General features: G+C 36.9%; 1 protein-coding gene across 3 annotated transcripts in view; it reads left to right on the top strand.

Annotated features, from left to right (window-relative positions):
• SLC36A4 (solute carrier family 36 member 4) overlaps nucleotides 1-22,549 on the top strand; it is a 46,073-nt gene that overhangs the window by 19,104 nt on the left and 4,420 nt on the right. For 2 of the 3 annotated variants that reach the window (XM_074372845.1, XM_045508979.2), the window contains 4 exons: nucleotides 4,081-4,308; nucleotides 6,199-6,297; nucleotides 9,363-9,532; nucleotides 16,705-16,874. In XM_074372845.1, coding sequence (XP_074228946.1) covers nucleotides 4,081-4,308; nucleotides 6,199-6,297; nucleotides 9,363-9,532; nucleotides 16,705-16,874 — 667 coding nt within the window. Of the gene's footprint in view, nucleotides 1-4,080; nucleotides 4,309-6,198; nucleotides 6,298-9,362; nucleotides 9,533-16,704; nucleotides 16,875-16,987; nucleotides 17,160-22,549 lie in introns of all 3 variants that reach the window. The other variant, XM_074372846.1, reaches the window with a different exon arrangement.

Here is a 22,549-nt window from a genome sequence, read left to right as displayed (position 1 = left end):
TGTTCTTCTTTAATTATTATTTTAATCCATAACATTTATTAATTATCCACATGTGCATAGTGCGATAGTAGGCATTATACTTGGTAATACATAGTGCTTCTCTTGTAGGTATTTTAATGCAAAATGATGTGACTATGCGTTCTATAGAATCTACATGTATATACATAAGTATATGTTTGCCTTACTTTTCTAAGTGTATACTATACTTCATTTTATATTTAGACCAAGAATTCACCATTTTTTTTGTAAAGGGCCAAATAATAAATATTTTCAGTTGTGCAGGTTATATGATATCTGTCTCAACTCAGCCACAGACAGTAATACATTAGATGCGGCTGTATTCCAGTCAAATTTTATTTGTAGAAATAGGTGGTGGGTTGGATTTGATCTGCGGGCCATAGTTTGATAAAGCCATGAGCTTAGGTATTTAATGTTGGAAAGGCTTTCTTTTATAAACAAGAGAACTGATACATTTATTAGCATTACTTATTGCAGATGGTGTGCTTTTGATTTTACAAGTGTTTAATTCCACAAGTCACATATTTTTAGGACTGCTGTTACTCAGCTAAGAGGCTATTTATTGCCAAGACAAGACATACCATCTTACTGCTCATTTGCACAGAATATAGTGGAAATGGTGCCTTTCTGGGATTGTACAACACGGTAGCACTGTGTCTTTTCTGTCATCTACAAGAGCTACCAACAAGCTTGATTTAAATTTATGAATAATGCTAATAATGCCTTATAATCTTCTATCTATAAGCTATGATATGTATCATTTAATTTTTACAACTACTCTGTAATATAAGTGCTATGCTTGTTTTATGAATGAGGAAACGGAGTCTCATAAAGCATGAGCAATGTGCCCTAAGTAATGTGAATTAGGCAGAAACCCAGGTCCCTGACACAGCTGCCACTTGGTATATTAATTGTTCACCACTGGACAGGACATTGTCTGATTTTAGTTGTGTGTATGTGTGTTTGTGTGTGTCTGTACATGACATAGAGTACATGTGTACGTAAGTATATAAAATAAATATCTGTAAGCTCAGGATTGGTGACTTTCTCCTATGAAATATCAGTTGCTTCCAAAGTTGAATGGAAGTAAAAATTTAACTCATTTGCACATACCCTAAGAAGACCACGTAGAAAAAGTGACTCTCTGGAAGTTGAGGAGAAACTTGCTATAGATGAAAGTTCTCCTGAGGCATGCAGAGCAACATGGAGAAAGACATTCAGTTAGACTTGAGAAAAGTGGAAAGCAACACTGGCCACCTCACGTCAGCAGGGCGGACAGATGGTCACTGAAACAGCATTATCAGAGATTTTCACTCTCTCTCCAGAGCTGTTCTCATGTTTGATAGCAACGTCCAGTAGAAGACACACGGGTTGATTAAACCTTACTAATTGCTACTATTTTTACAGTTAAAACCCATAAGATTATTACTGCCTTAATCTCCTTAAAATTGAAGGTGCAGTATTTCACCAGATCAAAGAATTAAGGGTTTAGTTCCCATGCAGATGTGCGCACCTTCTGCTCTGTAACTGCCACATGGCTGTTCCTGGTCCCATTAAGCCACTGTGGACAACTGGCAAGGGGGGAGAGAACTGTGTTGCTTCCAGTGATTCTAACCCATCGTGCTGATAGTAGTTCCTCTCTGTTCTTGCTCTGAGATGCTCAAGAAAATGTCAGATAGACAAAATAGTGTATGTAGGCAAGAAGAATGGGGAAAGGATGTTACATTCAGATTAAAAAACGTTACGATACCAGAGAGCATAGACCTTAAAATCAGATCTGAATTCAAATCCATACTCTCAGTTTAAACTCATGCGTTGGGCAAGACCACCCCCCCGCCCTTATCCATGGTCAAGCCTTGGTTTCCTTATTTGTAAAATGGGAATAGTAGCAAAATCTCCCCATATTCTTTGTAAACTTACTGTGAGGCTCCGCTGACAAAAGGTTTGTGAAAGCCTTTATAAAATGCATCGTGCGTTTACATGCAGTACGCAAGTGTAGCATGTTATGGCTTTAATTCTGCATTTTAACTTTGCTGAAGAACATAATTTATCTTTGGAATTAAATTACTGAATAATCAAAAAGTTGATAAACAGTGGATTTTAGTAAATTTGAGCTCTCAATGAAAACAACTGAATTTATGAGTAATTTTATTTTATAACATTTATTTCAGTGTTTTGCATTTTGGTAAACATGTGAGATCATAGGAAGTCCTGTTAGATAGACAGTCTCTGTCTCTAGAGGACACCAAAGGACTCAAATGTTTACCTGAATCTTGCTCTGGGTATGTATCTACACTTTTACTTTATTTTTTAATCTTGAGAATTTTTATAATCATCTTTCTACCAAAGAATACTAAATTATTATGAGAAACTTATGATAGAATTGATTTCAAATTCCCAAACACCTAACAATTCAGGCAGCCCTTGTAAAATTGATTATGTAGCAGCTTTTCTCTTCCCAGGTATCCTTGTCAGAGCTTAAGGTTTGATCATGATCTAGTCTGATCATTGGAGGTACTTCTTTGGTACAGAAGTGTTTGGCTGTAAATAATTGGGTTAGAGAGGAAATTGGGTCAACAAATCAAATATGTTCTTAAAATCCAAGTGATGTGAGTGAACAATTTTGCTTCTATTTCAAATTACAGAAAATAAAATAAAAAGTTTTGATGATCAGGTATAAGATACATAAGAGCTATACACATCTCAAATGGTGTGTGGTGTAACCTGAGCGTTTGTCAGTCCAGTGTGAGTTATACATGGCCTGGGTAGCTTAAAACTAGTAGAGATACTCCCTGCAGCTGAAGGTGATGTGTGCATTTGTAGTGACACTAAACATTGTTCATCATGGATAAGTGAAAAAAATGAAAGGAAACACCTGAATTGTTAATCATATCAAAATTATGTTCTGTACTTCTCACTTTTTGGCCTGTCAATACCATATTTAGGCATTTAAACCTGTTTCCTCAGCTATAAATTGAAATTTATTTATTAATACTACCACCCACCTCAGAGAGTTGTTTTGAGCATTAAATGAAATGTTATATATGAAGTATTTAGCTCAGTACTCGACATATCAAAAGTACTCAGAAAATACTTGATATTATTACTATAGGGTCGGGTTTTTAAGAATTTATGTATCCAGAGACTTGATAACGTCATTGTGTTCAAAGGAGGGTTACAGTGTTTGGGTCAAATAGATTTCCACAGGTACTTAAATTATAGCATGATCTGCCTCTGCTGTGAGTTTTTAAGATTATTTTAAAAGTCCTTTGTAATTTCATTTCTATTTTTGTTAAATTGGATTGTGTGATTAACTGAGTCAGGGACAATTTTTAATATATGGAGCCTATAAATTGTTGTATCTCTTTAGAATGCTGAATATCTGTTTATAGAGGTAGCTGAATAAATTTTGAGGTAAAGTTGATTTATCTTATAGAAATTTCTTGCTCTAATAAAAGTTTATTTACTGTCTAGCATATGGCCATACGTGGAGTTAGTAGATTCTTAATAAGTATTTATTGGCAGTGACGATAATTCATCAACAGTTGCTTTATAAAATACCTTTAAAGTTCAGCTGCGATTTCTAAATTTTATTTTGACTACTGTACATGTCTAAGAGGTTCTTAGACGTTGTTTCTTACTCTGAAGAAAATACATTAGTAGAATACCCAGTGGCCATTCTAGACAAGCCTGCTTCCACTTCTGATTAGCTCAGAAGCAGACTGAGCCTTTGCTGGCATCATGAGCATCATAGTCACAAGGTATAAATTAGTAAATCCGTCCTCATGGTTTTCCAGTGAACTTGCTTTTCACAGTGTGATTTAAAAAAAAGTTATTTCACAAAGAAGCTTATCTTATTTTAAATATCCTTAAATTTGACATATCTATATTTCTAGGAAGCTAGAGTAACTTGAAACAATGTAAATATTTTGTTTATTATAAAGGAATTTATCACAGAGTCTATCTAGAACGTAATTCTCTGTATGTTTCTCCTTTATGACTGTAAGTTGATGGAAGTTTTTCCTCCCCCCTCTTCCTTGTTCCCCTGGTCATCCTGTACAGGTTCACGAAGGGCTCCTGGAGAGCAGAGTGTTTGTTTTGAATAGTACCAATTCGTCAGCTCCATGTGAGAGACGAACTGTTGACCTACGGATATATATGCTTTGCTTTCTTCCGTTTATAATTCTTTTGGTCTTCATTCGTGAGCTCAAGAATCTGTTTGTGCTTTCATTCCTTGCCAACGTATCCATGGCCGTCAGTCTTGTGATAATTTATCAATACGTTATTAGGGTAAGTATGACATGTTCTTAGCTGTGTCGTATGTTTCTTAATAATTAATTTTTTTTTTCACCTTGGAGGTGAAAGTTGTGATAAGTAAAAACCCTACTTCGTATGTGGCGCACAGGAGACAATCTGGGGGACACTGCTTAGTTGAAAAAGCATGTGACAGAGATCGAAAGCCCAGTATTTATAGTCAGATCTGGGTTCGAGTCTTGGTCAGCATGCTTCTGGGCTTTATGGCATTGCTTCAGAAGATGCAATTACCTACCCTATTCAATTTGTGAGATTTAGGATCACGCCGTAGTACACCTCCTGACGTGAAGCAAAGAACTCACTAGTATTTCATTTATTCCTTTAAGATTGGGACAGACCACAAGAGACGGGAGTATAGATGTAATTTTATAATTTTCTTTCATTTCTGAACCTTTATTTGCTGCCGCCACTTCAGCTCACTGCCACTGCACTAAGCTGTACCCTTGTTATCTGACGTATGCAGTAACCTCACCTGATTTCATTGCAGTCTGGAGATTCTTAACCCAGTTCCTTAAAATAATCTCCTGATGGGATTCAGGGATCTTCAAGTCCCTTAAAATTGTTTGTAAGACTCAGTGTTTCTGTATGTGCTGATGCCTCTTTCTGCTGAGCAGCTGGATAGCTTTCATCTCTCACAGGGGCCAACGACTCAGAAAAGCTAGAGGATCCCTGTTCCAGTCTTTCCTGATACGACCCATTTCATACTCTGCTGCCAAAGCAGTTGTCCTGAAATCTCCAATAGCAGTTGATTATAAGCTCTCTTCTGATGGATCTGTTTCATTTTTGCCCCTGTCTGAATTCCAAAGCCTGTGGACTCTTTGTTATAGCATGTAAGAGTGGAAGGGGACAGCCAGGAATGCCTCATAAGGCTTTCTGGAGTGCGTAACCCCTTAGCTGGACACGTAGGAGTTACTGGAGCGGAAAAGGAGGTTCCTAAGGTAGAGGGAACCGTGTGAGCCTTGAAGAACAGCTTAGTGCTATCCAGTGATCCAAACACTTTAATGCTTTTTTCATTCTGCCCCTAGCTTACGTTTTCCATCGTGTCTTACCATTGTATCACATAGTTCTCCCTGTGCTTCAGATGTTCTAAACCTCTCTGTTCCCCCAGTTTCTCCCTGTGTGCTCACACTTCTGCTTCTTTGTTCATCCTCTTGTGTTGGCCTTGAAGTCCACATCCGGTCAGGTAGGGCAGAGAACACGGGGTGGTGAGGAGACTTGGGGTGGCTGGGAGAAGTGGCCGTTGTGGGGATCTTGAACAAGGTATGCAGTTCCAACAAGGAACAAGGCTATGTGAGTCAGGACCAAGGAATCAAAGCCAGAGTCCAGGCATATGCACAAGTAACCAAAGAGTGAAACACTGAAACCAGGAGGGACTTGTGCTGAGGGGCAGCACAGGGTTACAGGGCAGAAAGCCTAAGTCGGGAAATCTTAGAGACCGAACGAGCAGTGGGAACAGAGTGGAGAGTGGATTTCCCTGGGCACTGTCAGCAGTGGTTGATAACGGGCACTGTGGCTCTCGGCTCAGGTGTTGAACATGCTTATGTGTTTCCTGTTGTGGCAGGAGCCAGTCCCAGTGAGAGCAGCCTGGGACTTGCAGGTGGAAACAGGTAATCGGAGCATTTAGCTCAGATGGAATGTGTGGGCTTGAGGGAAACAATTGCTTCCGGCAGTGAAATCCTAACAGCTTGGCTACATTTAACACAGGACACTTAAAGTGTTTATTGAGAGAACTATTCACATTTGTAATACACTTTTGCCGCTGTGAAGCTCAGAAGTGTATGATTTTGCTCTTTCGTTTTAAATTCTTAAAATAAATTAAAACCTGTAACTTATCTTGGTTTTTTTTTTTTTTTTTTCTTTCTCCAGAATATGCCAGATCCTCACAACCTTCCTATAGTGGCTGGTTGGAAAAAATACCCTCTCTTTTTTGGTACTGCTGTATTTGCTTTTGAAGGCATAGGAGTGGTAAGGATTTAGTCTTTATTATTTAAAAAAAAATTTAAGTCAACACAAGGAGTTATGTAGTCAAGCTACATTTTAAAAATGTATGTTTTTTCTTTTTATCTTTTTCCCTAGAAAACAATTTGCAATTTGGTGTGATAGACTTGAATTATAGTTTCGTTCTCCTCCCACTAACCAAGAGTTTAATCATAGATGTATCGCTTAAACTCTCTAATTCTCTTTTTCTTAATTTGTAAAATGAGGGCATTAGAATAGGTGATTTTTAACATTTCATTATGGAAAATTCAGACCTATACAAAATTCAAAGAATGGTATGATAAACTCCTGTGTAAGCACCCAGCTTCAGAAATCATTAACTTATGGCTAACTTTGTTTTACCTATATTCCATCTGCTTTACCAAGTCTAGGTTATATTCAAACTAATTCCAAACATCATATTTTATTTCCTAGATGGTTTGAAATGAATTGAAATTGTTACAAAGTTACTGTTACATAAAAAGAGTGAAATGTAAATTCTCCCTTCAGATTTGGGCATATCATATTTTATTTGAGAAATAATGTTATCATAAAGCTAATACTAAGAGATGCAAGCATCGTGAGGATGCTGAGCTCTTAAATATTTTGATTCAAGGTGCTTCTAGTTTATTTAAAGCCTAGATTGTGTAGATTTGGGGAAAATAGAATATTGCTATTTACTCCATAGCCTGTATTTCACAGTCTGATGGTTTGGTATGGGAGCAAAGCCACTTATATATTTACATGAACTACAGACAAAATTGATCTAAAAGACAATTTTATGCCATTTTGCTTGGGTTTCTGCTCTCTCTGAATTATCCCTTATGGAATTCTCACTAATTCTTACAGCCCCACTTATTCCTATTACAGACATAACTGTAGACTTTCATTTCTGTCTTTCACTAGTAAGCTCAGTTAACTGCTGGACATTTCCAGTTAAGTGTTGTTCTTCTCACATCTCAAATTCAACACATTCCAAAGTCTGACACATACTTTTTTTTTTAATCCGAAACCAGTTTCACTTTCTCATTTCTCTGATACTTTTACTTTCAGTCACTGAAGCTTGAAACATCAAGGTATCTTCACTCTGTCCCTGGTTTCCTCATTCCTGTCCATAATTAAAACACGTTGAGTCTTCTTTTCATATTTTCCCAAGTCTGTTCCATAAGTGAGCTTGTATGTAAAACATGGACGGTGCTGCTTGACCCAAAAGGAGCCTCTGTGAATGTTAGTGTCCTTCCCTCTCTCCTCTTCCGGCTGCACGGGCACCATCCTTGACCTCAGCCCCTATGTCAGGTCTGGATTATCTCCGGGACATCCCAATTATTCTCTGTTCTCTTTTCTATTAATCACTTTAAATTTCCATTTGGACCTGACTAACTCACCTGAAAAGTGGAGATATCATTAGTTATTATCTCCTGAGGTTATTGTGAGGCCTTTGTGAGATGCTATGTGCCAAGCTTTTAGAAAAGTACCTGGCACATTGTAAGCACTCAGTAAATACTTAGTATTATTATTACTGCTTAGTGTCTTTTACTGTATGGTCAAATTGTATAGCCGAAACCTCCAAAGATTTGCCTAAAAAATTGAACTTTTCAACTAGCCTTTTTTTTTTTAATTTAATGGTTTTTTTTCATAATGAAAATATTTATCTCACAAAATTGACACACAGTAGATACAGATGGATGGATGTAGAAACAATTAGACACATGTGTACACATGGGTCAGTGTAGGTCAGTATACATAGGTATATTTCCTAGCTCTGTCCACTTTGAGAGCTGGAAGCAGTGACACCCAGTAGCAGTGAGCACCCCCAGCACCCAGACAGTGGTTTCTAAATACTATCCTCCAACAAAAGAACTGAAGTTGTTTGGATAAGTGGCTGATTGTAGGGCTGAAGCAGGGACATTCAAGATGAGTCTGGAGCATCCTGTAGTGTCAGGAAGCATAGCAGTGCTCAAAAAGCAAACGAATGGATGCATGTCAGAGGGACACAGGAACCAACCTGATAGAATTCCCAAAGACCAAAGCCAGAACAATACATGCAACGAAATAAATAACAGTGTTTCGGATTCATACTTAAAGTATAGAACAAATATACGTGCATTTGTACTGATACAAATAAATGATTAAATAAATAAGTACATAGGGCAGATTTCCAAATAACTTATGTAGATCCCCCCCCTCCACCTCCCAAGAAGCTGTAACTTAATCCCCCCCCAGTCCCTGGGGTGACTTGCTCCAATGACTAGAGCATGGTCAAGGGGAGGGCAAGAACTTTACAGGCAGGGAAACCTGGCAAACACTGCCTTAACCAAGTGATCAAAATGAACTTCAGTGATCGATCATGGTGATGGCATGTGTGTTGAGAAGGGCAGTTCACCTCTGTGGTTTCTTTTTCTAAAACCTACAATCCCAGTCTGGTCATGAAGAAAACATCAGACAAACCCAAATAGAGAGGCAGGACCAGAGACCTATCCAATATCCCTCAAAACTGTCAATAATGAACAATAAGGAAGGGTTGAGAAACTTATCACAGACCAGAGGAGGCTAAGGAGACAAAACAGCAAAATGCAATGTGGTTCCTGGACGGGACTCTGGAGCAGAAAGGGGACATTAGTGGAAAAACGAGTGAAATCCAAATAAAGTCTGGAGTTTAGTAGCAATGCGCCAGTATTGGTTCTTAGTGGTCACACATGCTCTTTGGTTGTGTAAAATGTTAACAGTAGGGGAAACTGGTCAGGAGTGTATGGGAGTCTTCTGTTTATCTCTGCAACTTTTCTGTAAATCTAAAATTGTTCCAAAGTAAAAAGCTTATTTTAAAAAGTTGACAGACCGGTTTGCCTGCTAAGAGCTGATTTCAAATCTTTTTATTTTAAGAATTAAAAAAATCTGTAGTATGAGAGATATGTAACACTTAGAAAATACATCAACAATTATAAGTTTTATCTTAAAGGAAAAAAGACTTGCATGTCAACTATAGAAAAGTTGATTTGTGTTACATATAAGATGGGGTATCAGAGTGTTTTAAACTACTTGCATTCTCTTCTTAGGTCCTTCCACTGGAAAATCAAATGAAAGAGTCAAAGCGCTTCCCCCAAGCATTGAATATTGGCATGGGAATTGTCACAGCTCTGTATGTAACATTGGCTACCTTAGGATATATGTGTTTCCGTGATGAAATCAAAGGCAGCATAACTTTAAATCTTCCCCAAGATGTATGGTAGGTAAAGATGAGTTTGTTAACCTAGTTTGTATATTTTATTGATACAATTTACCAATCTTTCATGATAAAAGTGTGTTCTTGATTTTATGATTTAAACATTTAAACATTTTACTGTGATTTCTTTATTTGTGTAATCTAGATTTTTTTTCATAATCTTCAGAGATCATCTATCATTTTACAGATTCTTGTAGGATTTTTTTTATAAGATTAAAAATTGTAGGGTGTTCCAGATTTGAGTAGCATGTTAGGAGTAGAACATAGACTCTTTTAATATGGACTCACTTTAATAAAAAATTTAATAGTTATCCTTGCTGTCAAAAAATCCAACACTCTGGGCTCCGGATACAATGGTACAGCCCATCACTTGTAGCGCTCACTATTTTACTGGTCAGCTTTACCGGTGTATGTGCCCCAAGTCCTGTCTGCACACAGTTAGGACACATTATACAGTTGACCCTTGAACAACATGGGTTTGAACTGCATGGGTCCACTTACATGTGGATTTTTTTCAATAAGCATATTTGAAAATGTTGGGATTTGCAACAATTTGAAAAACCTCAGACAAACTATGTAGCTTAGAAATATCAAAAAAATTAAAGTCAGGCACGTCATGAATGTATAAAATACACATACCTACAGAATATGTAGTAATCAGCTATCTATGCTATCAGTAAGGCTTCCAGTCAACAGTAGGCGCTTAGCAGTTAAGTTTTGGGAGAACCAAAAGTTATGTGCGAATTTTCAACTGTGCAGGGTTGGCACCCCAACCCCTGCATTGGTCAGGGGTCAGCTGTAAATGAATAAGATAATATAGTGCATCTTAATATTTTCTTTAATATTAGAACCATATTCTGCTAAATGAAGCAATATATCGGATTTTTCCTTCTTCCAGAGATTGGTCTTCGGAGATTTAAAAAAGATATTGGCAATGGTTATGATGCAGACTTGCTCCCTTATTTATGAAATGGAAAGTAACTCCTTAGTTTTAATAAAAGCAAAGAATAAATTTTGATTTAATTAACATCACACTGCTCCTTTAACTGCTTGGAAAGAAGTCTATGAAACCTTAAATGTTAGCTATTAAATCTTTTGACTGGCTTGCTGATGAGCGTTTGACTGCCATTCAGGAATCATTTGGATCCTGGGTCTTCACTGGAGTGAAAACTTGTGAGAACGTATGTAGGGAGCCATTTATGATGGCAGGAATGTGCCTAGATAGTTTCCAGGATGAACAAACAGCACAAATGCAACATGTTTTATCTTTTTTTAATTATAGTTTTACTTCAGCTGTGACATAATTGTAAACCTGTTTCAAGATGGAAACATGTTTCAATGTTACACATTTATTTCACGCTGGAGACATGACTATAAACAAGATACGTGGTTGCTCAGCATATATTTCATTAACCTGTTTTATATTATATATTATGTACTTTTGTCTCCTTCAAATGTGCTTTTCTATTTTTGTAATAGTTTAATATGGACTAGAAACTTCAACAGCTTAATGTAAGAGAATCAAAAGTAAAATTATGGTAGTTCAGTTCCTCTTTCAAATACTGTGTACAGTGTCTAGAAGATAGAATGGTATTTTTCTCTACTTAAAAATAATACTTAAATTAAATCCTAAAAATAATCTTTTAAATACATTTGACAAGTACCTTTAACATCAACTATAAAATGTAAGTGGGAAAACAATCTCAGAATTCTCCCCAACTCGTATACATGAAAGTATTCAAAGAAAAGTTTAAGGAGCGGGGACTGAGGTGGGAGTGCGCACAGGAGGTAAGGGGTTCCTGTCCCCAGGGAGTAAAGAACGCGCTGAAGGATAAATGGGCAGGATACAGAGGGAGAGCTCTAGGCATTCACAGCGCAGTCCTGAGGTGACAGCTGTCCCTGCCGTAGCTCTGGTGGAGCCTTCCCTTTCTCTGCATCCCTCCCCACCTCCCGTCTTCTCCCTGATGGCTTTGGCTCTCCAGTAAGAATGGAACTAGTCTCAAGCCTTGGTTAAGAGGGACTATCAATTTCTATCCAAGAAAGCCTTGCTGGACACCTGCTTTTTATTGAGAAGAGGAGGGCCTAGTACAGGTGTCCTAAGAAACAAAAGTCTGCAAAACAGAACAAAACAAAATGGAAAGGCAAGTCAAGAGACTTTTCTCTAGAGAACTTCTGTTGAGGAACACCTCCTCATTGTGAAGATACGCCCTTTGTGGGCCCCAGTCTGTCTATTTATGGTCTGCAGCTGGTACCGTTGAAATAATAGCCATGGCTGAGGGACACGGGAGGGCAGATCCTTGTCTTTTTACAGTATAGTCTTCTGTAAAATGAGAACTTCGAACTAGAATAATCGTGGGGTTACAGCTAAGCTTCCTGTCTTGATACGCTGTGTATGAGCCCGCTCTTTCCTCCCCTCGCTGTGCTTAAGCAGGGGGCCTCGCGATGCAGAGACAGTGCAGAGTGCTCCCGATCGGCTGAGTGTGGAAGCCCATGACTGTCACCATAGGGACGTCATAGTCACTACCTGTGAGCAGATGTCGGGCCTTTGATGCCACGTTGACTGAAAGTCTCAGAGTTCGTAAGGGGTGTTTCTGAGTGGATTAGAAGCAGCCCCAGAGTAAAGCAAGTATGGATTATAGTGGCTCCAAGTTACTATTGATTGTTTATTACCCTCAATCTTAGTGAGGCATCATCTTTTAAAACTAGTTGTGAGTAATGTTGTTTGATACATTGCATTTAGTGTTTCAAGTAAAGGGTATATTTTAAAGATGATAATAAAGCAAATTTACAATTCTGAGCTAGAACATTAGCATCTTGAAGGCAGGAACCCTGCACCTTCCGGGTTTATGATGCATCCCCACACTGTAGCACATTATTCAGCACTTACCAGGCACTTAGTAAATGCTCGTGAAATAGCATCCTAGGCACGGAAGCATCTCACTTGTTACCACCAGTCTGAGTCAGACGATGTTTTAGCAGTGATTTTCTAACACTTCCTCTAAAGTAGCCCAAACGGCAGGCACACTTCTACTAAGAAGTATCAAGGGTGGTAGATTTACATACAGACAAACACTGAGAAGCAGTAATGTGACTTCAGCTGTCTCACATGTGGCATTCTTTGTGAAGCAAGTATTAGGGAAAATTCAATCAATTTGATCAGCTAGGTGATCAGCTACGTGAACTCTGAGGAGTTTGTTACCTAAGATTTAGGCAAGAATGGACTCACCGGGAGGCACAGTGAATAAAGAAATAGAAAATTTAAGGAAGCTGGTAAAAGGAGATTCATATACTCTGGACTGTTTCCTTTGTCCTGACCCTCACGCATTCTTAATGATCCCCTTCCAATATTAAAGTTGGCTATAACCAGGAATCCTGGCCCAAACTGCCTCTGCCTTTCCTTTCCCCTTGCCTCTGTCATTTTTTTCATCAGAATGACTGTTATTAATTATATTAAATTTAAAATGAAGAGCATCTATCAAATTCATTTATTCACCTAAGAGATATTTGTTGTATGCCTTTTATGTACCAGGTGCTGTTCCCAGGCACTAGAGATACAGCAGTGAACAGATAAAAATCTCTTCTTCAGAACACTTACATTGTGGTGAACGCAGCACAAAAGCTTGGTTGTTCAAAGCATTCAGTCTAGTGATGAATACTAGATAACTGTCTTATTTTTTTTTTCACTTAGAATGACATGAGGTCCTTGGTAAAGACTAGCTAGCTCTTAAAAAGGCTTCTTGTCTTCTTGACAGAGCTTAACCCTCAAGATTCTTAACTTGAATGTCATGAAAGATCCAAGAGGGAAAGTAGGTTATTAGATTCTTTCCAAGAATAGCTTCTGTGTTCAACCTTGAGAGAAAGAGAATCAGTCAGCCACTTATTTCCCAGGCTGGCTTTAAAAAAATTGAAGGTATTTATATCTTTAAATTTAGGTTAAGTATTGATTTGTTAGCCAGTGTGGGGAAAAGAATAGAAACATTGCCATTTTTGAAGTCCTGTGTGTTCACTGGAACATTTCGTTGTTTTCCCCCCATAATCTGATTCTGTGTATTGACTGCAAAGTGATTATTTTAAAAAATACATTTCTGTGTTTTACTAAGATACTATATTTATAACAGACTTTCTTCAAGGCAGAATCATTTTATTTTTGAAGTATTTTTACTTGTGATATTGATTGGCTATAGTTTCTAAGAATTACCTATCCATACCCATTTTTGATCATTAATATTAATTTAATTAATATTGAATAAGTCTCTATCCCCTGCTAAGTGCATGGGGTGTTACACGGAGAAGAATAAAACATAGTCTCTGACTTTCAAGAACTTTGGCACTGAGTTTTTAAATACATTTTAATGTGCACTTTAAAGTGGACCAAATATTATTTAAATTTTGTTTTATGTTCTTATATATCCTCAAAGCAAATTCCTGTCACTTAAAGCAAGTTTTTTATCCTTTTGAGAGACAGTTTACTGGGTAGATTCTTTCAACTCTTCATTTCTAAAACTTAGTGCACATGGACAATTCCCATAGATATTTAAACCAAAATGAGAACAAAGGCTGATAGTATACATAGAAAAGTTGAGTAGAGGAAATAGTTTAGAGTGCTTGAAAATATAGATGTCAAACATAGAAATGTGAGTTCTTGAAACAGAAAAGAAGTAAGAGTGGAACACTTGATTTTAAAAGATGCAGCATTTTTCTTAAACACTCTCATTTCTGTGTTTCTCTTCTTTGGTGGATGATTATGGTGGACTTCTGCAAGACCCAGACCATTTTATTTCCCATTTTTACTCTCTGTAATGCCAAAGAATAGTAATTACATATAATTAATATTACAGAATGGTATTAATAATAATCAGATTCTCAACCTTTATAGTTTGTTTTATATCAATAGAGAAGTAATTATATGCATAATGATGTATTTTTAAATATATTATTAACTGTATTTTTTAAACATGTTAAGTTAAAGGTCATTAAAAAAGGAATGTTCTAATAATAAACTGATAAGAATGTTCATTTAATTCTCCACAGTTACATACCAGAGAATGTGAAGCAGGAGTCTTTGGTTATACATTACGTTTTGATAGCGTGACCATGTGTGTTTAAACTTTAACCGTGAGGCTGAGAAGTAGATCTTGAGATCATTTTAAAGTTAAGATTGTATTGTTGCCAGCTGCGCGGAGTTTCTTCTTTCCTTAATTGTGCTGTTCGTAGTGTTTTCAAATCTGTTTCTACTCAGCGTTGTCCCTTCCTCCTTCACTCATATGATGAACACGTTATAGGAGGAGACTTACTGAATTCCTTCTTGCTTGGCCACAGTTTACAAAACTGTTTGTAATCTTAAATACTTTATTAAGACTTAAGAAACAAGCTTTAAATCCTAATTGGTGTTGAGGCCTTTCTTTACCAAAAGTGTAATATTTTATGTCCCTTTGAAATGATTACATTTTTTCCTAAGAAAGAATCACTCTTCCCTGTCCATGGGCCACTGAGGGGGGTATATAGAACTGTTCTAAAGTGGGGCGATGGTGGCCGTCAGTGATGGTTCTCCTGGAAGAGGGCATACGTGTTGATCACTACCCCTAATGCTGCAGCACATTCAATCCATCGTCTCCTCTCCAGTTTATTTCTTAAAGAGTACAGGGGTGATTGAGTTTTTCTTTTCACTGTTGTAAAATACTCAAAATTTCAAAATATATGGCACATTTATTATCTCTAACCCAAGGGCATAGGTTCTATAGAGTCCTGCAATTCTACATTTTCTATTGTTATCAACATTTAATAAGTCTTCTCTTGCCAGACAAAAGGAAGTTTACCAAAGCCTTTATCAAGACATGCATGCTGAGTTTTGACAGGAGGCTTTTTGTAAAGTAGAAATATAAAGTTATTAATAAAACTGGAAATGGCTGTTCTGTTTGGAACCACTGGGCATCCAAAGAGAAGTCCACTTGGACAAAGCAGCAACAACCCAGCCCAACACCGTTACTTCCCTTGTTGGCATAACTTTAACGTAGATGGAATTCCTGTATAATCTGAAGAACGTTTTGAAATATTTAGATGCCCTCCTTTGGGATTTAAGAATGATGACACTTCTGCAACTAATGACGTGCTACCAAGGTTTTTCACACAAGGAGAACTGTAACTCAGAGTTCAGTATGAAGTTTCTCTTCCAGGTATAGATTCCTGAGATACCAGAGACATACAATATGCTCAGTTCTTTAAAAGAAAGTTGAGAAGATGTTAGGTCTTCATGGGACTCAGCCTAACCTTCAGAACATTGGCTTAGCCTAAATGAAATCTTTCCAGCAATGTATCCTAAACCTTTACATGCCACATTCAAGCCTTCTAGACTTGTCAAAACAAATCGTCCATCTGTCATCTAAAAATTTAGTAGAGACCAGCTGGCTTTTTAAAAATAAACAAGCATAAGATTGTTTACTAAGTCAGAGTCTGTTTCTGTTTTGTAGGTGAGTTCGTAGTGTCTTTTTTTTTAGATTCCACATATGAGTGATATCATATGGTATTTTTCTTTCTCTTTCTGAAAAATAAAAGAGGGAAAAAAATAAAATGAAAAAAAAAACAAGCATTTAATTAGTAAGATACTGGCATAAGTTTGTATTGGATTTCTCGTCTAGCTTAACATTAAAAATAAAAAAGAAGCTAGATTGGTATTAAGGCAGCAGCATGCATGAACCTGGCAGGCATGATGCTGAGTGAAATAAGCTAGACAGAGTAAGATAGATACTGCATGGTATCACTTATATGTGGGATCTGGGAAAAAAAAAAGTCGAACTTAAACAGAATACATTAGTGGTTGCTACGGGCAGGTGGATGGGGGAAAAGAGAAGAGTTTGGTTAAAGGGTACAGACTTTCAGTTATAAAATGAATAAGGGCTGAGCATCTAATGTATGACATGGTGACTGTGATTGATAATACTATATTGTATAATTGAAGTTTGCTAAGAGAGTAGAATCAAAGTGTTCTCCCCAAACAAAAGGCAAATACTCGAGGTGATGGATATGTTAATTAACTCTGTAGTGGGAATTCTTTCATAATGTATACATATGTCAAATCATCAGGTTGCACACTTTAGATATACTATAATTTCATTGGTCAGTTGTACTTCAATAAAGCTGAAAATAAAAGAATGACTAAATTTTGAATTTTTTAACAGGTTATATCAATCGGTGAAAATCCTGTATTCCTTCGGCATCTTTGTGACATATTCAATTCAGTTCTATGTTCCAGCAGAAATAATCATCCCTGTGATCACATCCAAATTTCATGCTAAATGGAAGCAAATCTGTGAGTTTGCAATAAGGTCCTTCTTGGTTACTATTACTTGTAAGTATCAATATGTATTTAGATCATAATGGTTTTTTTATTGTTGGATTTCTTGTAATGAAGTTACTTAATACATATTTTTTATATTTTTTAAAACAATTTTGTTCATAAAGCTAGGATCCATTTTGGTTTAAAATTCTGTTACTCTGCTGCTATAGAAGAAAAACACAAACCGGACCCTATCACACTTAAAACAACTAATCAGATTATTACCCTGGAAATGACATCACTCATGATTGAAATACAAGTGTATTTAGATGCATAAGAGATGCATATGTCAGATGGGTAAGAGACCCCTTATTATGTTGTTGATACACATTTTACTTTGGTTTTCTGGTTTTCCTCAGGTTTTTTATGTCTGCTCACTTTTGTGTATTTAACAGTTTAACTCTTCATAATTGCCTATAGGGATGGGTTTTGTTTTGCTTTGGTCTCTAATAATTTTGGTGGCTTATTTTACTTACTATTTGAAGGAGTGTATATAATCTCTTATTTAAGTTTCACATTATAAAATGCCTCCAAAAAGTAGAATGAATAATGGAGACTTGTGGAGAGGGAGCTTGAGTGCGGTATAGCAGAAAAAGAGTGACTTTTAGAGTCACACTGACCTGATGGCTCAGAGTCAAGCCTACCACCTACTTGCTGGTGTCATTAGGTAAGGTACGTACCATCTCTGAGCCCCTTTCCTCAACTGTGAAATGAAGATGAGACATTTCCAATTATTAGCAAAGTAGGTAGAAGTTGTTGCCATCATTATTGTCACCACTTCTATTATAACCACAAATAGAAATACAACTGCAGCACTGAGCTAACTAATGGCATTGCCTAGAATGATACCACGGACGAGATTACTGGTTTTCAGGGGAACACGCAGCTTTGGACGATATGAATAACCATCTTGGCCCATTCAAGGTTCGAGGATGGTAGACCTAGAAATTCCGGGCAACTCTGAAAATTGCCTTGAGCAGCTTGGACTTACACCTACATTTAAAGAACTGGGTGTATTAGATTTTGTTCAAAGAAAAAGCAAAGCTGGGGAAAGTAGATGAAACTTATCTTTCAAAATAATCATTTAAACAAACTATGTCAACTAATAAAGCAAATCACATTGAGAAATGAAGTTACTGCGCCCCTACTCTGATGACTGATGAAACGTTCAGTAGGAAAAAGTTAAGTTAAAACGTTTCAGAATATTTTTTATGCATTGCTTTTATTGATATTTTGACAACTGTACTAAATAAAAAGACTTATTTCAAAGTCCTTTTATCGATAGATGGAAGACAGCTCTATTGTGAAAGTACATCTCCTTTGAAAGCTAGTTACTGAAACTCTCTGAAAGGAGCTTGAGGAGGGTGTTAAGGGGTCCGGCACTTGGATCACTTCATCTGTTCCTGCACAGCGGCTGCTTGTCCCGTGCCGAGCCGCCATCCACTGAGGGACAGACCATGCTGCACATCTGCTGCCGGGAGTTCATTGCCAGAAGCCAGGGCTTTTCCTCAGGAGCTGAGTTCATGGCACAGAGGAGTGCAGCCTTTTCTTTGCTGCTTCTTTGTTTTGTTGAAGATAGTTAAAGCTACTTAACTGTATATGAGGGTAGTAGGACAGAGAGAACACAAACCATGCAGTACTCCTTTCTGCCTCAGTGAGACACAGCATCGGATGCCGAGCTCTGTTTACGTCTTCGGCACATCCTTCCAAACTGAAGTAAAAGCCAACTGGTATTCATGACAGGGCTGTTCTGTATCTGTTCCTCAAAGCACTGGGAAAGATTCAGGCGCAGGCTCCTTACTGACGAACATGTGGAGGGCTGACAGGACCTCGTAATGTTCCGAGAGCAGGCTGTGCAGCACCAGCAGTGAGAGATGAGGCTCGGCTGGGCGTGCGTGGAAAATTGAGTATCTTCACTGTTCCATAATCCTTCCCCAGCACTGACTCCACATAGTAAGGGTCTTCAGCGTCATGGGCATATCAGCGTGGGTTACACGGGTTATGTCCAAGTCTCCACTGAGCATTTGAACCCTCATTTCACAGTGTCTTCTTAATGGAACTCAGAAGCTTGAAAAGATGGCTCAGACTCTTCCTGCGTGTTCCCTGTAGGCACTTACCTGCTAAGTAGATTCACACAGATGAGGAAGAAGAGTGGATAGGAAGTGGCCAGGGGCCACCATTGACTGTAATAAATGCCTTTTATTTTCAAAGTGAATCTATAGAAAAAGCTATTACATTTTGACTTGAGACCAGTATTTTGATTCCATGTTTAAATTGAATCAGCAAAATACGTTAAATACTACTTATTTCTGTTATTGTCCAATTCATTGATCCTTCTACTATTTCTGATTTGAAAAGTCCTTGGCTTTGAGAGTATGCTTTCTCCTTTTAGAATGACTGCATAAAGCACAAATCTTTAGTAGCTTCTAAAATACTAACAAAAAACACTAAAATCTTTCATTCAAATTAGTTGCCAGCGCAGGGGTCGGGGGGTAATACCTCAATGGTAGAGCGCCTGCCTTAGCATGCGTGAGGTCTTGGGTTCTATCCCCAGTACCTCCATTAAAAAAATACTAAGTTAGTTGCCACTGCAGATGAGAAAAAGTACCATTCTTTATCCTAATACTCTGTCTTAGAGTAAGTAGCTATATGGAGAGGACCATTCACTGTTTGTGTAGTTAAAATGTATATGCTAGCGTGTTTCCCACAGTTTTGTTGTTGATGTTAATATCAAGCACTTTATTTTTTTCTTTGATATATCTGCTTTCACCATTTAGATGCAAAAAAAATGGACTTAAATTGGCTCTTTTTTTTCATATTAGAGGAAGCTTTGTGCCTTAAGGATACATTCTTTTTTTCTATTATACAGTTTTGGGAAACACTGAATAAGCTTAATTAGTGCTCAATACATCTGTTCAAAATAACTGTCTATGAATGACATAGGGCAGCCTACTTCCAGTAAACCTATAGTGGACATTTGTAATGAGTAAACTCTCCATATCCCAAGCCATCCTTTTACGTATTGTGTTTGTGATTTTGAGTTCTTCTGTGTCGGATTTGCCTAATGTGTATATACGTCTTTCTTGTCTACTAATAATATTTCCAAAAAACATTTCAGGCCACTTTTACTAGCAAATATCGACTGGTTGGTTATGTAACACTTAAAGGATGACTTTATCTAATTGATAAATTTCATGATTTAGAAGTGTTTGATAAATGGAGTTTTAGTCTGAATGAATAAATTCTAAAATACTGTATAGTATTCCTCCACATTGTTTTTCCAACAGTATCCCACTTGATTTACTAGTATCAGCCTGGATTATTGAAAAACACTAATGGGGAAAAATGGATTTCAAAATGAAAGCGTCTTCAGATGGCAAGGCTGTACTCATGCTTGTCTGGTTGTCCTGTTCAGTACTGCCACCTAGTGTAAGTAGGCTTATGCCTTACAGTTAGTTTCCTTGAGAGAAGAACTAAAAGGATGTAGCAAGCATCCTTTAAATAGGGAATCCACTTTATAAATTATTTCCTGTCTAGAGTTGCAGCTCCCTCAAAGTCAGTTATTGTATTTAGGAAGATTCATTATACTTCAGTCCTATAGGTGTGAGGCTAGGTTTATAATTTCAAAAATAATTTTTAGGGTTTTAGCTTTCATAGTAATTTAAATAAAAAATGGTAAACAATAATGTGTGGTTCTAGGAAGCGTGGTGGTTTCAAATTAATCCCACATCCTCTTGAAAAATGTTGAGAGCCACAAAGAGAATAGGGGAGGAGAAAAAAAAACCATAAACTAAAAATGAAGAAGTAAAGAAACCAGTAGTCTGCAAACTCAAGACAATTACAAAGAGCACAAATTGAATTATATATATTGCACAGAAAGTTCAGTAAGAGACAAAAGAAGCTAGAAATGAGAAAAGCAAAAGGAAGTAAACTTAGAAATAAGAGAGAGGAATAACAAAGACAAGAGAGAAAATCAGTATCTTTTGAAGACAAGTGAGGGAAAGCCAACACATGCATGGAGAGTCGGGTGATGCAGTCAGCACTGATGGCAGTGGTGGTGCAGTTGTCACCGCGTGCGTGTGAGCAAACTCAGTTGTTATTTCTGGTGGCAGCTCCAAACCTCAAGAAATCATTCAATGAACCATTTCAGGACAATTTGGAGAAAGAATATGAGTCTCAGTTTTTGCAAACCTTCTCTTGATACCTTTTAATAAGGTAAAGATCAAAAAAGCACCAGATTGAAACTTAGGGGAAACTTGTCAATAGCTCGGAAGAAACTCTGTTAACAGTAATGGTGCTTTTTTTTTTAACTTGTCATTTTGAAATAACTTAGAAAAGTTATAAGAGAAAGTAGAATTACCATAAATCCTTTATTCAATTTCCTCTAATGTTCACAGTTTACAAACTATGATACAATTATTAAAACCAAGAAACTTAACATTGATACAGTGCTACTAACTAATCTGTAGACTTTACTGTGATTTTGCCAGTTTTCCCACTAAAACTTTTTCTGATCTGGGAACCAATCCAAGGTCCCACTTAAATTTAGTTGTCTTGTCTTCTTGGTCTCCTCCGGTCTTGACAGTTCTTACCTTTGTTTGTTTTTCTTTACCTTGACGTTTTTGAAGTGTTAGTGATTTTGTAGAATTTCCTTTGATCTGGATTTGTGTGATGCTTTCATATGATTAGATTGAAGTTAACCATTTTTAACAGGAATTCCATAGGTGATGCTTTGCACTTTTCAATACATCACATCATGGTATCAATGTGTCTTATTACTAGTGATGTTAACTTTGATCACTTGGTTAGGATGGTGTCTGTCAGATGTCTCCACTGTAAAGGTACTCTTTTTCCCTGTATAATTAGTGAGTATCTTGTAGGGAGATATTTTGAAGCTATGCAGGTATCTTGTTCTTGTGCAGTTTTTGCCCACTGATTTTGGCGTCCTTCAGAGACTTTTCCTGCAGTAGTTATTACTGTAGTGTTTGCTAATAATGATTTTCTATTTCCCTTGTTTCTTCTATTTTTGTTAATTTGAATTCTAATGTAAGGAATAGCTATCTCTTCTCTCATTTATTTAATAATTTGGTTATATCATACCACCCCATGTTTTCTGCATTGAAGAATGAGCTGTAATAGATAAACAACAAGTTCATACTGTATAGCACAGGGAACTATATTCAATATCTTGTAATAACTTATGGTGAAGAAGAATATGAAAACAAATATATATATATGTTCATGTACGACTGAAGCATTATACTGTACACCAGAAATTGACACATTGTAAACTGACTATACAAATATGTGTATATATATATATATATATATATATATATATATATATATACACACACACATATATACACACACACACACACACACATATACATATACATATACATACAGAAAAAAAAAAAAAGAATGAGCTGTGTGCAGAGTAATGAAAATACTTTGGAAATAGACTATCCAAACTTCTTCACCCAAAATTTCAGAGTTAAAAATTAAAAGGTGGAAGCAAATCTGTTGATAAGTCCAAGTCCGAGAAATAACACTCAACTGTTTTGGTTTCTTTCTTTGTTTTCATTTTTGGCTCAGAACAAAACATGACAGATTCTTCCACAAACAATAGTTTAGTAGTGCCTTCTTGCATTCATTACTTTTAGTGTGTTGAAAATATCTCCAGT

Source organism: Camelus bactrianus, chromosome 10 (genome assembly GCF_048773025.1).
Source record: "Camelus bactrianus isolate YW-2024 breed Bactrian camel chromosome 10, ASM4877302v1, whole genome shotgun sequence".
In the NCBI taxonomy this organism is placed as follows: domain Eukaryota; kingdom Metazoa; phylum Chordata; class Mammalia; order Artiodactyla; family Camelidae; genus Camelus; species Camelus bactrianus.
This window is presented reverse-complemented; position numbering and strand designations above follow the sequence as displayed.